The 13,694-nt window shown below is 38.5% G+C and overlaps 1 protein-coding gene and 1 long non-coding RNA gene across 2 annotated transcripts in view; one reads left to right on the plus strand and one right to left on the minus strand.

Moving 5' to 3' along the window:
* Positions 1-454: 454 nt before the first annotated feature.
* On the minus strand, positions 455-7,959 carry psmc1b (proteasome 26S subunit, ATPase 1b). The gene is made up of 10 exons (XM_056405725.1): positions 7,906-7,959; positions 7,298-7,394; positions 6,649-6,773; positions 6,364-6,549; positions 5,963-6,091; positions 5,396-5,492; positions 3,350-3,539; positions 2,708-2,859; positions 1,798-1,952; positions 455-800 (listed from the first exon to the last, which is right to left on the minus strand). The coding sequence occupies exons 3-10, from the start codon at positions 6,706-6,708 to the stop codon at positions 666-668; spliced, it is 1,104 nt and encodes a 367-aa protein (XP_056261700.1). The 5' UTR covers positions 6,709-6,773; positions 7,298-7,394; positions 7,906-7,959; the 3' UTR covers positions 455-665.
* A 4,249-nt stretch (positions 7,960-12,208) lies between these two features.
* LOC130187826 (uncharacterized) overlaps positions 12,209-13,694 on the plus strand; it is a 60,094-nt gene continuing 58,608 nt past the window's right edge. The window contains exon 1 of the long non-coding RNA XR_008830509.1: positions 12,209-12,588. This is a non-coding gene — a long non-coding RNA (uncharacterized LOC130187826). The remainder of the gene's footprint in view (positions 12,589-13,694) is intronic.

Here is a 13,694-nt window from a genome sequence, read left to right on the forward strand (position 1 = left end):
TTCTCTCATTCTGTAACTCCAAGATTTAATTATCTGCATCTGTGTTGTTGTCAAGTGTGTAGGAGTCATATGGAATATTGTGGTAATTAGTGAATTTCTTTTAAGAGAAAAAACAGCCAGTTCCTTCGGGTCTTTACTTTGCCTCTGGGGTCTTGAAATAAGAGGTATGTCATGTTGAGGAAGTAGGCAAGGAGGACAATAAGACAACAAACATGACTTTGCATATTGATGGGAGCTATTACGTTTGTGACACTGAGGGCGACAACAGAGACTGAATTAATTGAATAATCCATGCGATTAATTATCTCAAGATATTACAGCACAGAGATGAAGTCAATATACAGGAATCTAATAAAGAGCAGACGTCAACAGATACTGCGTCTGTGCAAATACGATTGCAGAGGCAGCTGCTAGTCCAAATGCTCCTGTAAATACAAAAGGAGAAAACTGATGATTTTTTTTTTTTTGTCAATTTATTTACTGTCTTAACATATAACGGTAACAGGAGAGTGGGATAAGCCAGACATGACATGCACAAAATATATCAAAACTCTCTCTGGGGGAGACAGACAACTCAACTGCTGCCTCCTCTCTTTCACACAGCGATAGATAGAGGTGGAGGGGTGAGGGGGATGGTGGTGAGAGAAACATAAAAAGTTTAAGGGTTAAAGGTAAAGCCCCTCTGGTGTGCCCTCCTGCTTCTTGTACAGGACGTTCTCCTTGGACTTCTTGAAGTCTTCGTTGGTGACTTTCATACGGCGCTCTCGCAAAGCCATGAGGCCGGCCTCTGTGCAGATGGCCTGGAGGACACAGTGAGAGGAGAGAGAACAAGAGTCAAGCTCAATCTAGGCTTCCATAAAGTTTTTGTTAAAGAAAACAGACACATTACACTTTGTGGAAATACAGTAAAGATGGCCGTGGAAGCCCATTCTACTGAAATGGAAACAAAAAGTTATCAAAAGATCAAAGTTTGGTTGGAGTTCTCACTTTAAAGTTTACACCTTAGTTCATATAAAAGTTCTTCAACAACGATGATGCTGCTCAAAATCAAAAACCTCCAACCCCGTGCTTTCTTCATGATCTCCATGGACTTCAACCAATTATGCAATTATAACAGAGCAATTTCCCAATAGTGTTTCTGATCCTGATTTTAAGAATATAACTAAGCAGCTATTGTAAATGATCAACATAAAATATAAACGATGACAAACCACTTAAGGTGGAAGCTCACTCAAAGTGTTGTACTACAACACTCCACATGAGGGCAGCAGAGTTGAGTCAATGAAAGGTGATGATGTGAATGTACAGATAACACTTTGGATCTTTCTGAACGGAGGACTTCATAAAGTTAAGTAAGTTCACACTACAATAACTTAGAAAACCAGCCATTGTCCTTCAAAAAGCTTAATCTTGTTTTCTCTATTCCCTCCACAGCGTGAAGCCGCTCACTGCTCAGACCTACTGAACCAGAGCAAGTTAAGAAAAACAGACAGAAAGCATCTGCAGTGCCAGGATGCACTTTGATAGGTCACAACATCTGCCATGCTGCTTAATCCACTCATGTTAAAGACAACGTTATTGCACAAATACTATTAGATCTGTAAAGGAAAATAACTCTTGCTTTTGCTGGAAAATATCATAATTTACTGGCCTACCTCTTATTTACAGGCTCCTTTTTACTCTAAACAACAATGTGTCAGGTCAGAAAGTGAGACCGACTTGTAGGTTTAGGAATTTAGCTACTGGGAACAGATTGAAAACTGTTATGCAGTTGAGAATGGACAGTCTAGCTCTTACCTTGATGTCTGCTCCTGATAGGTCGTCCTTAGCCAGGATGAGGTCATCAAGGGTGACATCATCTGCTACTGTCATGCGGCTGGTGTGGATCTGGAAGATCCTCCTCTTGGTCTTCTCATCCGGCAAAGGAAACTCGATCTTTCGGTCGATTCTCCCTGAGGAGGAGACGGAGAGAAGAACAGAATAATGTGACAAACTGTTTGCAAACTGCTTCTATGAACAGAATCTCATCATTCTGACAATTCTTGTTTAAGTTTTGATATTTTATTCAGTAACTAAAGCCAATAACAGTCACTCAAAACCAGCTTGATTAATAAACATAGCGTTGCACTACTTCAAATTATAATATTTTGTTAATTTATCAAATGTTAATCTTTTAAGAACACAATTACAGAGGCACCTTTGCCTATGACAACTCTACCCAGACTCAAGCTGACTCACAGTAAAGCAAAGCATTTTAATAGCAGAACTGTCCTGGTGCACAATCAGTGCAACTGAATGAATAAAAAAAGAACCGTTAATATGTACTGTGGTAAAGTGAATATCTGATTTTTGGAATAACCAAGATTTTCAAATTAGCAAAAACAAGTTTTTCATTTAATAAATGTCAATAATTCTTCTGCGTCGTTTATGTATAATAACGAAGAAGAATTTTGTATTGTTGTCTCACTAAATTCACTTTGTGTTTATAAGTGAGCACCTTTATCATGAATGTTTATTCTAAAGAGCGGTTTCAATTCATCCAAGAGAGAAAAAAAACCTTGAACTTCAAAAGAAGAAAAAACTTTGTCATAATTTCTACTTCCTGCCATGACTCATCAAAATACAACCACCTCCCAAATGCCACTCAGTCATAATGTAGATATTCAAGCCGGCAGCCAATCAACAACAGATACAGTCTCCTACTGACCGGGTCTGATGAGGGCTGGGTCCAGGGTTTCTATCCGATTAGTGGCCATGATAACTTTCACGTCTCCCCGCGAGTCGAAGCCGTCCAGCTGGTTGAGCAGCTCCAACATAGTCCTCTGGATCTCCCTCTCACCTCCAGAGTTAGAGTCATACCTACACAACACACACACAGGATATATACACTCTTAAAAATTTATGGACCACACTATATCACCCTACATCTTCAGACTCCAAGGACCTCAAGCTTGTCCATCATGTAGTCTTGTTATCACTAACTAATTTTACTGAGTCGTTTGCCGTCTCTTCTTTTTTACAGCCAACATATTACATCACACCCACATGATAAACAAACTGGCAAAGTTTGATGTGGATACTGAAATCTGATAAATAAACCTGGTATACTGTACAATTTAACAGGCTTACAACATTTTAAAATTCACCACACAGTAACACATCTTCAGTCAGATGAGGAAAACTCTGCAACCTGAACTGTACTGTTAAATATAATAATAAAGGCTCTGCCAGTTTTCACACTAATCCAACACCTTGTCATCTACTTCTGCCTCCTCAACACCACAGGTGGAACATCATCACTGCTCTGACGCTATCAGCCTAAGACAGCTTGAAGTGCACCTCTTTGTACCTTTTAGTGCCAATGGCATCGATCTCATCGATGAAGACGATGGAGGGCGCGTGTTCCTCTGCCACCCTGAAGAGCTCTCGGACCAGCTTGGGTCCGTCTCCCAGGTACTTCTGGATCAGCTCTGAGCCCACCACACGCAGGAAGGTGGCCGATGTCTGATTGGCTACGGCCTTAGCGAGCAACGTTTTACCTAGCATACGCATAAGAGAGGCACATTCAGTAAATACAGTGACACATCTAACGGCACATATTTAGCATGAAAACTCAATTTGGTCCCACAAACATCCTTGTCCTTTGGACCCTGCACACTGCTGTTTCTTTATTCTCACCCATATGAATGTCATTACTTATTAGCAGGGTAGAATAGAAATACTCTGACTAGATATGATTTGAGACATTTAGAGACATTTTCAGTAAAAGGGTAAAATGGTGAAGAGGTGGTGAATGGTAATTTTATTTTGAAAGGCTTTGGCAGTTTCCAATGAGATTTTCTTTTATATAAAGTGGTGAGATAAAGTATCTGAACACTGGAATTATGGGGTTTTCTGCACTAATTGGTCATAAAATTTGATCTGATCTTTATCTATGCTACAAGTGCAGACAAACACTATGTGCTTAAGCTAATAACTCAAATAATTAGAATCTCTCGTGTCTTTATTGAACACAGCAGGTAAACATCAACAGTGTTGGTGAAAAAAAGTAAGTGAGGCCTTGGATTTAATAACTGGTTTAACCTCCTTCAGCAGCAATAACCTCAAATAAGCATCTGCAGATCAAAGCTGCACAATGTTTGGGGGGAATTTGGTCTTTTCTTCCTTATGGAACTGTTTAAGCTCAGCTATATTCTTAAGATGTTACAGTATGTCTGTCGGGTTAAGGCCTGAGCTCTGACTACTTTTACAGACAGTTTCTCTGACTGTGGACTGATGAATATCTAAACTCTCTGAGATGACTCTGTGACCTCTTCCTGCTTTATGCAAATCAACAACTCTTGACTAGAAGTCTTCTGAGATCTCTTTTTTACGAGGCATAGTTCACATCAGCAAATGCTTCTTGCGAAGAGCAAACTCAAGTGTGTGAGTGTTTCTTATAAATCCAAGTAGCTCTAAGCCACACCTCCAATCTGGTTTCATTGATTGGACTCCAGGATTGATAACTCCTGACTCCTAATAGTTCTTGTTGATGTTATTAGCCGAGGGGTTCACACACTTTTTCCAGCCTACATTATGAATGTTTGAATGATGTTCTCAATATGGATGTTTTCAATAAGAAAAATACAAGATTTTTGTGTTACTGGTTAAAATAAATTGTTTGTTCATAATTGTAATTTAGATGAAGATCTGACCATTATTTAGGACACATTTATGCATAAATGCAAATAACTCCAAAGGGTTCAATTACTTTTTCTTTATCTAATTTCAATGTCTCATTTCATCTGGAGCACAAATTCAAAGGTTTTTCAACCCCCAGGCAAATTCTATATTTTGTTGATTTTTTAAGTGTCCCTGAAAAGCAAAAATAAGAAATTTCCAGCAACACAAAGTGCATAAACTGATAAAATTAAGAACACAGTTGTATGCAACATGTTGGGAAGCAAATTTAATATTTTGTTGAAGTAAAAAGAAGTAAATAAAACCCCTGCAGCAAACAGGCATTAAAATGTGTCTTTCTTCTAATGTTAATGCTCTGTTACTTTTTATTCATGGACTTAAAAAACTGAAAAAATCTGGGTGATGAACAGAACAGCAAAGTAAACCCTCCATCTGACTGCAAAGGAACTGCAGGAAGGTTTAGCTGACACAGGAGTGGTGGAGTGGTTTTTAAAATATTTAAATAATTCAACAGTAATTGTGGCATGCAAAATATCACTTCAAGCTCTGAGAGCTACCCACAGATGCTTTCTCTACAACATGGTGTAAGGCAGGTTGGATAACAGTATAAGTTACAGGCAGGAAAGATATTAGCTTTTTAAATATTAGCATCTTTGTTTTACTTGTTTTTTTAAGAGCCACTGTTACATGTAACATGTTTAATGAAAGAACTTACCTGTGCCAGGTGGGCCATACAGGATGACACCTTTAGGAGGCTTAATGCCCATCTCCTCATAATACTCTGGATGTGTAAGAGGCAGCTCCACCGACTCCTGTTAGAAACAAACAGAACTACACAGTCAGATGAGGCCTCTAATGATAATGTTAAACAAATACAAGCAAACGTTAGAACATTAACCTTACATGGTGGTTTATAAGCAAATGTTTTTTCAAGTGATGCAACGGGTCATTATGTAGGCTACAAACATAAACAATGTATTTAACCATATTGGGTTAATATTTGTGTGTTTTGAGCAAACCAAGCAAACAGACTGAGAGTGGAGGATCATGATACAGAGGTGGCATAGTTCATATAGAAAGAGGCCAAGTGTCTCTTTTTTCCGCTCTTATTCCAGACCACAGACAAACTTCATACAGGTTAGCACTTCATAAACCCACCTATTTTCTTGCTTCTCTTTCTTTGATATATTGAAATTAAGATTTTTGGCTCAGGAAATATGCGAGAGAGATTTTTTTGACTTTATAACATGGCGAGAAGAAGTGCCTGCGCTGTATATTGTACCTTGATCTCCTGGATCTGATTGTCCAGTCCACCGATGTCAGCGTAGGTTTCTTGTGGGGCTTTCTCCACCTTCATCACTGTCACCAAGGGATCAGTGTCATCCATCAGCACCCCAATCACAGCATGAACCTACATAGGATACACAAACATAGGACAAGTGGTAAGAATTTTTAAATCAATTAATAAAGGCAGCTGTAACTTTTTAAATAATCTTTACAGTGTTGGGGAATTGTAGAATATTTGCTGGCAAGATGGATGGACTATTAAGTGCTACAGGTAGTTAAATAAAGGAAAAATACTAAATATCAAAAAGCCACAAAACTGAAATTATTTCTGGTTAACTGTCTTGAATCATAAGTTGACAGAAGAAGCCTAACATAAGGATTACGATTGAATGTTACCTTGTGGTTGAGCAGGACAGAGCAACCTGGCTCAAGCAGATCCTTATCCACAAAAGACAGGATGCTGACGTAGTGCTCTGATCCCACTGAGGTGGAAACGATGGCGTGGTTGTCATCAATGATTTCTTCCAGGGTGCCCACAGACATGGGAGTCCCTCTCAGGTCGTCCACCTTTGACCTCTCCTCCTGTTATAAAAACAAAGGCAAGAAGTGGATTGTTTCTTTATGTTTTATCCAAATATACAGCACAAAAGCATGTGAGGTACTAAGGACGCAAAGGCTGACCTCCTGTTTCTCTTCTAGGGGTTTCATCTGCTCCTGGTTCCTGATAAACTCCTCCTCCATCAGTAGGTAGTCTTTGATTCGCTCCTGCTTCAGCAGCTTAAGGCGGCATTGAGTGTGAGGGGTGACTGAAACAGACAAATGCCAGAATGTGTTAACCTCACAATAAGAAATTATATAAACACTAAGTTCATACAATAACAACCAATTTGTTTTCAGACTTAACCTTTCCTCTTAAATATGATGGTCAATATGACGCATTTACTCTCACCATTTACATCAGATCGTGTTACTCTCTCTTACATTGTTTTTATTCAGAAATGCCATGTAAGGTGCTTCAGCAGTATTACAATCTTTTTACCAGAGATTTCATGATAAGTACCAAACAGTATCCTTAGTATCCAGTGAGATAGAGAGAGATCCAGTGAGATCAGATATAACATTGAACAAATGCTGTTGACTGGACAAATCCAAAAACTCACAGTGGCACTAAAAATGAAAACAGAACAGCAAAAGGTCAACCAAAAATTTAACAGATTTGTGATACCGAGAAAACAACAAAGTGGTATGGGCAGTAGACCTGAGAACTGAACTGAATAGTACTGGGAGATAAAATATTTCTTCAAAACTCCACATCTTTTCCATTTCTTACCCAATGGTAGTTTGCTGGCAGCATCTGGTCCCTTGGTCTTCTTCTTCTTCTTACCAACTCTAGTGGGAATTGGAGGCTCATACTTCTTTTTCTTATCCTTCAATTAGCACACAGTGCGAAAACACATCAACTACAGTGTTTACCTTTCACAGACATTTAACAAAAATATAATTTTCATAGCAAAATAAGCCAAACAAGTTTTTGCTTGTTTGTTATCGTCACACAAACAGCTCTACAAGATCTTTGCTTACATGTAATGCAGTCAAATGTTTACTCTTTACATACAGTGGCCTGTGGTAAATCGGTGTTTGATACAAAACGTATAGTTGGCCTGTCTGTCAGTCACAGTGACAACAAAATATCATAGAATACTACTTTTACTAAATGTGAGGTAATTACTGGATGGTGTAGCACATTTTGCTGCGCTAATTACCACATAGACTCATCCAATATATATCCATTAAATCATCAAGACATCTCGGACATGTGCAAATATAATTATTTTTTAATATTAAAATTTGGTGGCAATAATACACGAGTTGATTTAATTTTGACTACCAAAAGATGCAGGTGCAGAGGTGAACTAGCAGAAGCTGTGTCATTCTCACCTTGTCATCCTTCTTGCCTCCCCCTGGACCGTGGCCTCCACTCTGGCTTTGACCCTGGAAGAGTTTCAGACATATGTTAATAACACTGAGAAAAAAGTTGCCATCGGTTTATTTTGACCGTTACAGACAGTGATTTCCTTTCCTGAACAGCTCATTAGCAGAGCTGTTTACAACAAAGTTAGCTCACGTCGCCGTTACCTGCTCTATTAGCAAAACTCAATGTGTTAGCTTGTAATTAAGGAAAGACATGACCGATACAACATTGACACTGTCATCCACGAAGAAACATCGCTAACACTGACACTAAGAGAAAAGGCTGCCTCCTAACCATGAATGACTTCGTTGGTAAAAGCCAGTATAACGACTGCTGCTAACCGGGAGAAAAGCTAATGTTGCTAGCCTTCTGCTAGTAGGCTGTTACTTACTTTCAATTATTTTATAACTTCAATAATAAAACATAAAAACGTTTGAAACTACATGACAGTGGGAATATTATGGTTTCAAGCACTGTGAATAATGTTATATTGGCGAATATTATGTATTAGTAGAATAAATATACGAGCCGTAGAGAAAATTGCTTGCTCACTTACCATTGTTACTTGTCGCTCTGGAGTGACGTCAGAGTGTACGGCAAGAATGTAGGACCAAAAGAAAAAACCCACCTGTCGCTGGAACAGTCCACCATGGGACCACTCTTAAAACATGATTTTTGCACGATATTCGGGTTTAATTTGTGTATTTAAGCCATTTATATAAAAATGTCCAATCAGTATATTTTGGATGCAAATATTAGTTACTAAAATTAGCTAAGTAGTGGTGTTTTTAAGATGAACACTTAGGATACAACAGTGAATAATGATTAGATAGATAGATAGATAGATAGATAGATAGATAGATAGATAGATAGATAGATAGATAGATAGATAGATACTTTATTTTATTTATCCCCTAGGGGAAATTCATGAATAATGGAACAACTTCTAAGACATCATGACAGAAACCTTGGTAATTTGGTACTTACTTAACTTAACTTGGTAATAAAAACTAATTTTAATTGGAATATTTTAAACACATCTTTATGCACCACTAAACTGTATGGCAATTGACTAACTTTAAAAACATATAATTTGGTGAAATCATACCTTCATGTCTTAGTGCTCCAATTTCCTGTTTGGCTTCCACATTTGTCTGTATATACATATTTCACTGTTTGAACTCATTGGACTATAGCACACTGTGTATTGCTTTGAGTAAAGTTGTCCTTAAAGTTTATTGAACACATTTTAATGAACATCACATATCATGCATTGTCATGGTTAATTGTGCAATTATTGCACATTGTAGCTGATTATTAATGAGTCCTGTATTTTCAACAAGACAAGGTGAATTATGGCACTGTATGTCATAACAAAGGAGTTTCCTGAATGACACAAGTGTAACAAGACAAGGTAGACTTTGATGGATGATTTTGAGGACAGTGTCCTTAGTACTGCACAGGTTTTTGATGTGGGTGCTCGACAGTCATAAAGACGGTATAAAGCTACAGAAATAATATTATTTCAGCATATGTTTGACTAGAACTACATGCCACTTTCGGCTTTCTTCCTATTTACCCTGTCACACTCATGCACATGATAAATCAATATTTATGCATATGACAGTGGCAATGCATTCCTCCCATCCTAATTAAATCATTAGGGCAATTTGCTAATTGTGCAGGGCTGCCATTGTTTGTGTAGCTAATTCCCCACCACCACCCACATCCTCCATCCCATCCCATCCCCCACCTCCAAATTGTAATATGGAAAATAAATCCACTTTCATTTATTCTCATAATACCATTGGAGTACGTTTCAAATAATTGTCTCCAAACCAACAGATACAACAGCAGTGTAAGAAACAGTGTGAGTTGGAAATACCTTTAACAAAGAGTTTTTGTATGTCTTCATCCGTCAAAGTCTCACCTCCAACACAGAAACATGTATTTCTGCATGTACAGACATGCAAACAAACATGAACAATGACTTGTTCAAAGCAATTATTATCTGTGTAGGCACATCTTCTCTTGATATACTCTCTGATTCTCTGTTGAGCCATTTTGGTCTGTGTGTCTGTGTGTGTGCATGTGCATGCAGCATACGTGTGCATGAGCATTGGCAATGCCAAGGCAACATCTCTCTAGTTTGAGTATCAGATTATCTGTCTGAGGGTGAGATTGTCTCCATAGCAAAGAGTGGATGCTGTTAGATTCAAGTTATTTTTGTCTGTTTTATTATCCTGCAAATGATATTGGATTTCAGTATTCAGGGATTTGTTCATGTCTGTGTTATTTTCTCCTTCTCTGTTTTTTTCTCCTATTTTCTGGTCTGATCATGTAGGTGACATCTAAGTGTTGGTTTTGATGAGAGCAAAATGTTGACATGTTGTTTAAAAACATTAAGTCAAGTAAGGCAGCACATAAAATGTAATACCTTAGAACATCTCAAAGTTGAGAGTAGAACAATTAAATACTCTAAAGAATTGTTTCAAAATGGCCTACTGCCCTTAGTTATTGTTGAAACATATTGTTGTCAAGCTTTCTGTTCTTGCTCTGTAAATTTACAGTTTATAATGTTAATGGTGGCAATTTACCACTTGAATTTATTAGTCATTTTTGAGGCAATGGGTTTGTGATTTTAGACAGAGCTAGACAAAAGCAGGCCTCCTATTTCTACCCGGTAACCACGGTTAACTAAGTTAATGTCAAGTCCAGTTAGCTGTAAATTCCATCGCCACCCGACTTTTTTATGTTTCAAGCATTATGATGAAAACAAGAATCTTGTATAAGATTTTACTTCATGGCTACATGCATGATATTGTGCTAATAGACTGAAGCTAGTGACTTAGTGACTGCTAATGTTAGCCTCAACTCTGATAGCATCCAGGATTGGCTTCCACACAGTGGAGAAATACTACATAGTGGAAGTGCTTGTGTTAGTGAGTGCTAACGAGGCTTAGGCTTTGGCGGTAATGCTGAGTTACACAGCACTCACACATATGCATTGGAGGCTTCTCATTCACTTTGAATGGGGTGACATCATGGGTTGCATTTTGGTTCAGTTGCTTCGCTTTGCTTGTGGTAGAAGTTAATTAAGCACAAGCGTCAGCCAATCAAATGTAATAAAAGCATGGCTGTGATTCGGTCATAGGGTTCCCTCCCTTTCTCTTTCACTCCTCCCGCTCTCCTCTCCTCCTGGGTTTTCATCACATATTTTCCTTGTCTATGCTCTTAACTTTAGGTTTTCACTCCTTTGTCACTCCCGTCCTCATCTATTCACCTATTCCTGCTTCCTCTCGTAGTCCACAGGTTATCCTGTCCTGTCCCCTTGCTCTTATTTGAGAGGTTGGAGAGAGGTAAGACAGAAGGACAACTCTTGGGACAGATTCAAGATTATATACTATATATATATATATATATATATATATATATATATAATATATATATATATATACATATACATATACATATATATATATATATATATATATCCTTTAATACAATAATAAACAATAACAATAGCAGGGAATGTAAACCAATGTGTGGTCAAGTGAGGACGAGTGAGGACACTGGGGGACAATGACACTGGGTGAAAGAACCTCCAGACAGAGAGAGAGAGAGAGAGAGAGGGAGAGAGAGAGAGAGAGAGAGAGGGAGAGAGAGAGAGAGAGAGAGAATAGAAGTAACATGTTACTGAATTTTAATTTTTCCTCACTTCATATATATTATACAGTCCATGATGTGACCGGTGTACACCTCCCTGCGCTGTGACTGAATGGATTTATTTACTCGACAGAATGTGACAAAAACGTGATGGGATTATCTTTTATTCTGATAAAGCAGAAAGCTAGGTACTGTGCATGAGTGGCAGGCTCCGTTTCCCTCTTCTCCCCATAGATGAAAGATTAGGGCAACTAAAATCAGTACAGTAAATACATATAAACTAATACAGTTTGTATATAAAATAGCTATAACAATGACCAAAAAAGCAGCATCAATACTAATTTAATACAAATTTTCCCGCCGTTATAATGTAACATCTAAATGTTGCTTACATATAGCATAGCCTCAATAGATTGTAAGACACGTTCCTGCAGTACCGGAGGCTGCAGTCTCAGGACCGCAGTGTATTATGAATAATTATATTTCATTTCATTAATATAAATATGGTAGATGGTTGTGTCAATAAAGAAATTAGTTGGTTACTCTTAATATATTTAGGCTATATGAGCTTTCATACTCACTTTCTGTTTACCGTCCATCTTCTTACGAAATGCGGAGCCAACGTGTAAAGTGGCAGTGTCGCCAGAAACTACGGTCCTGAAACTGCAGTCTCCAGTTCTGCAGGAACATTTAACTCAGAATTTCCTCCAGTGAAGAAATCACTTTTTTTTGTTTAAAAGTATTTCCGACAAAGAAAGGGGTAAGACCAGCGTACAGGCAGACTGGCAATGAGGACTTCTGGCTGAAACCCCGGTCGGCCGGTGGTTCATGCACTTTACCGGCTCCAATAACTCCAAGGCTGAAGTTCTTACCCAATCCTACCTTAGAGCCAATTATGGTCTGGATTTACCGAGATGGAGGGACCTACTAGCTGCTAAAGGACTCCAGCTTGACTCAGAACTGGCTTTTCTTCTCCAAAGTGCGTAAGTAACTTGATGACTACATAATGTTACGTGTCTGTTTTTATTCGTGACCGGTTACTGAAGGCATGATAATATTAGCTGACTTGCTGTTTCCATTATTATGAATGTGTTCGGCAAATGTTGCTATGGTTAGCTGGCTAACTGCCAGCGTTGCTAAGGAGCATAACATGGCCATGCTAGTGAGCTAGTGGCTGTGACTAGATTGTTTTTTGTTGGCTCTCATGTTGAAAGAGTACATTTATTCAGTTGTGCATGTTGTGTGTTTAGTGGCTGCTAGCACTTAACTTCATAACACCTTGTTGACTGAGAACGTGAAGGGGGGTTGTGGCCGAAGGGAGGCCGGAATTGTGGCTGACCAAGCGTTTGTTTTGGTCTCAAACGCTGGTGGTCTAATGCGACATATACTCTTTTAACTTTTACCCCTGTGATTTTGAATTTTGGAAATGCTACAAGAAGGCACCATACATTAAAATCTGAAACAAATGCAGTTTTTCCGTGATACAGCCTTATTATGTAGGCTGCTTCAAGGTTGTCTCTCTGTAAATCAGACACACTTAACTCAGATATACAAAAGCTCAGCTGGTGACATCAGAGGTGGAACCTGGGGGATTCTCACCCTGTAATTTCAGCGTCCTCTCCGATGCATTACATCGAGCATGAAGATGACTATACAATCTGCCTAAATCAAGCATAATGTAGTGTCCACAAGTCGTTCTTGCTCTTAGCTGTTTGCAGGTTTCACCTAAGTCAGTTACTCCACAGGCATGTTATTAACAATCTCTTCCGTCTTTTGTCCTTTGTGTTTACTGTGCTTGGTGTGAATCCAGACAGTGGGAAAAATATAAACCTGACACTTGCTGAGCAAAAATCAAATAATCAGGCCTGTAATTATTTGTTTCAGTTTTTCACATTTACATCAATACCAACCACCTAGGATAATGTGCAGCAAAGCCGAAAGCAAACAGCAGTCTCACATAATCGGTTTCATCTCAGATTCAGAATACTTCTCATTCAGCTTCAGATAGGTCTGTTTGCTTTGTAATGAGGTTCTTTTCAGAGGCTTTGTCTTCTATTTGTCGTGATTATGAATGAATGCAGTAGCAAAG

The sequence above is a fragment of the Seriola aureovittata genome, chromosome 19 (assembly GCF_021018895.1).
Source record: "Seriola aureovittata isolate HTS-2021-v1 ecotype China chromosome 19, ASM2101889v1, whole genome shotgun sequence".
Classification (NCBI taxonomy): Eukaryota; Metazoa; Chordata; class Actinopteri; order Carangiformes; family Carangidae; genus Seriola; species Seriola aureovittata.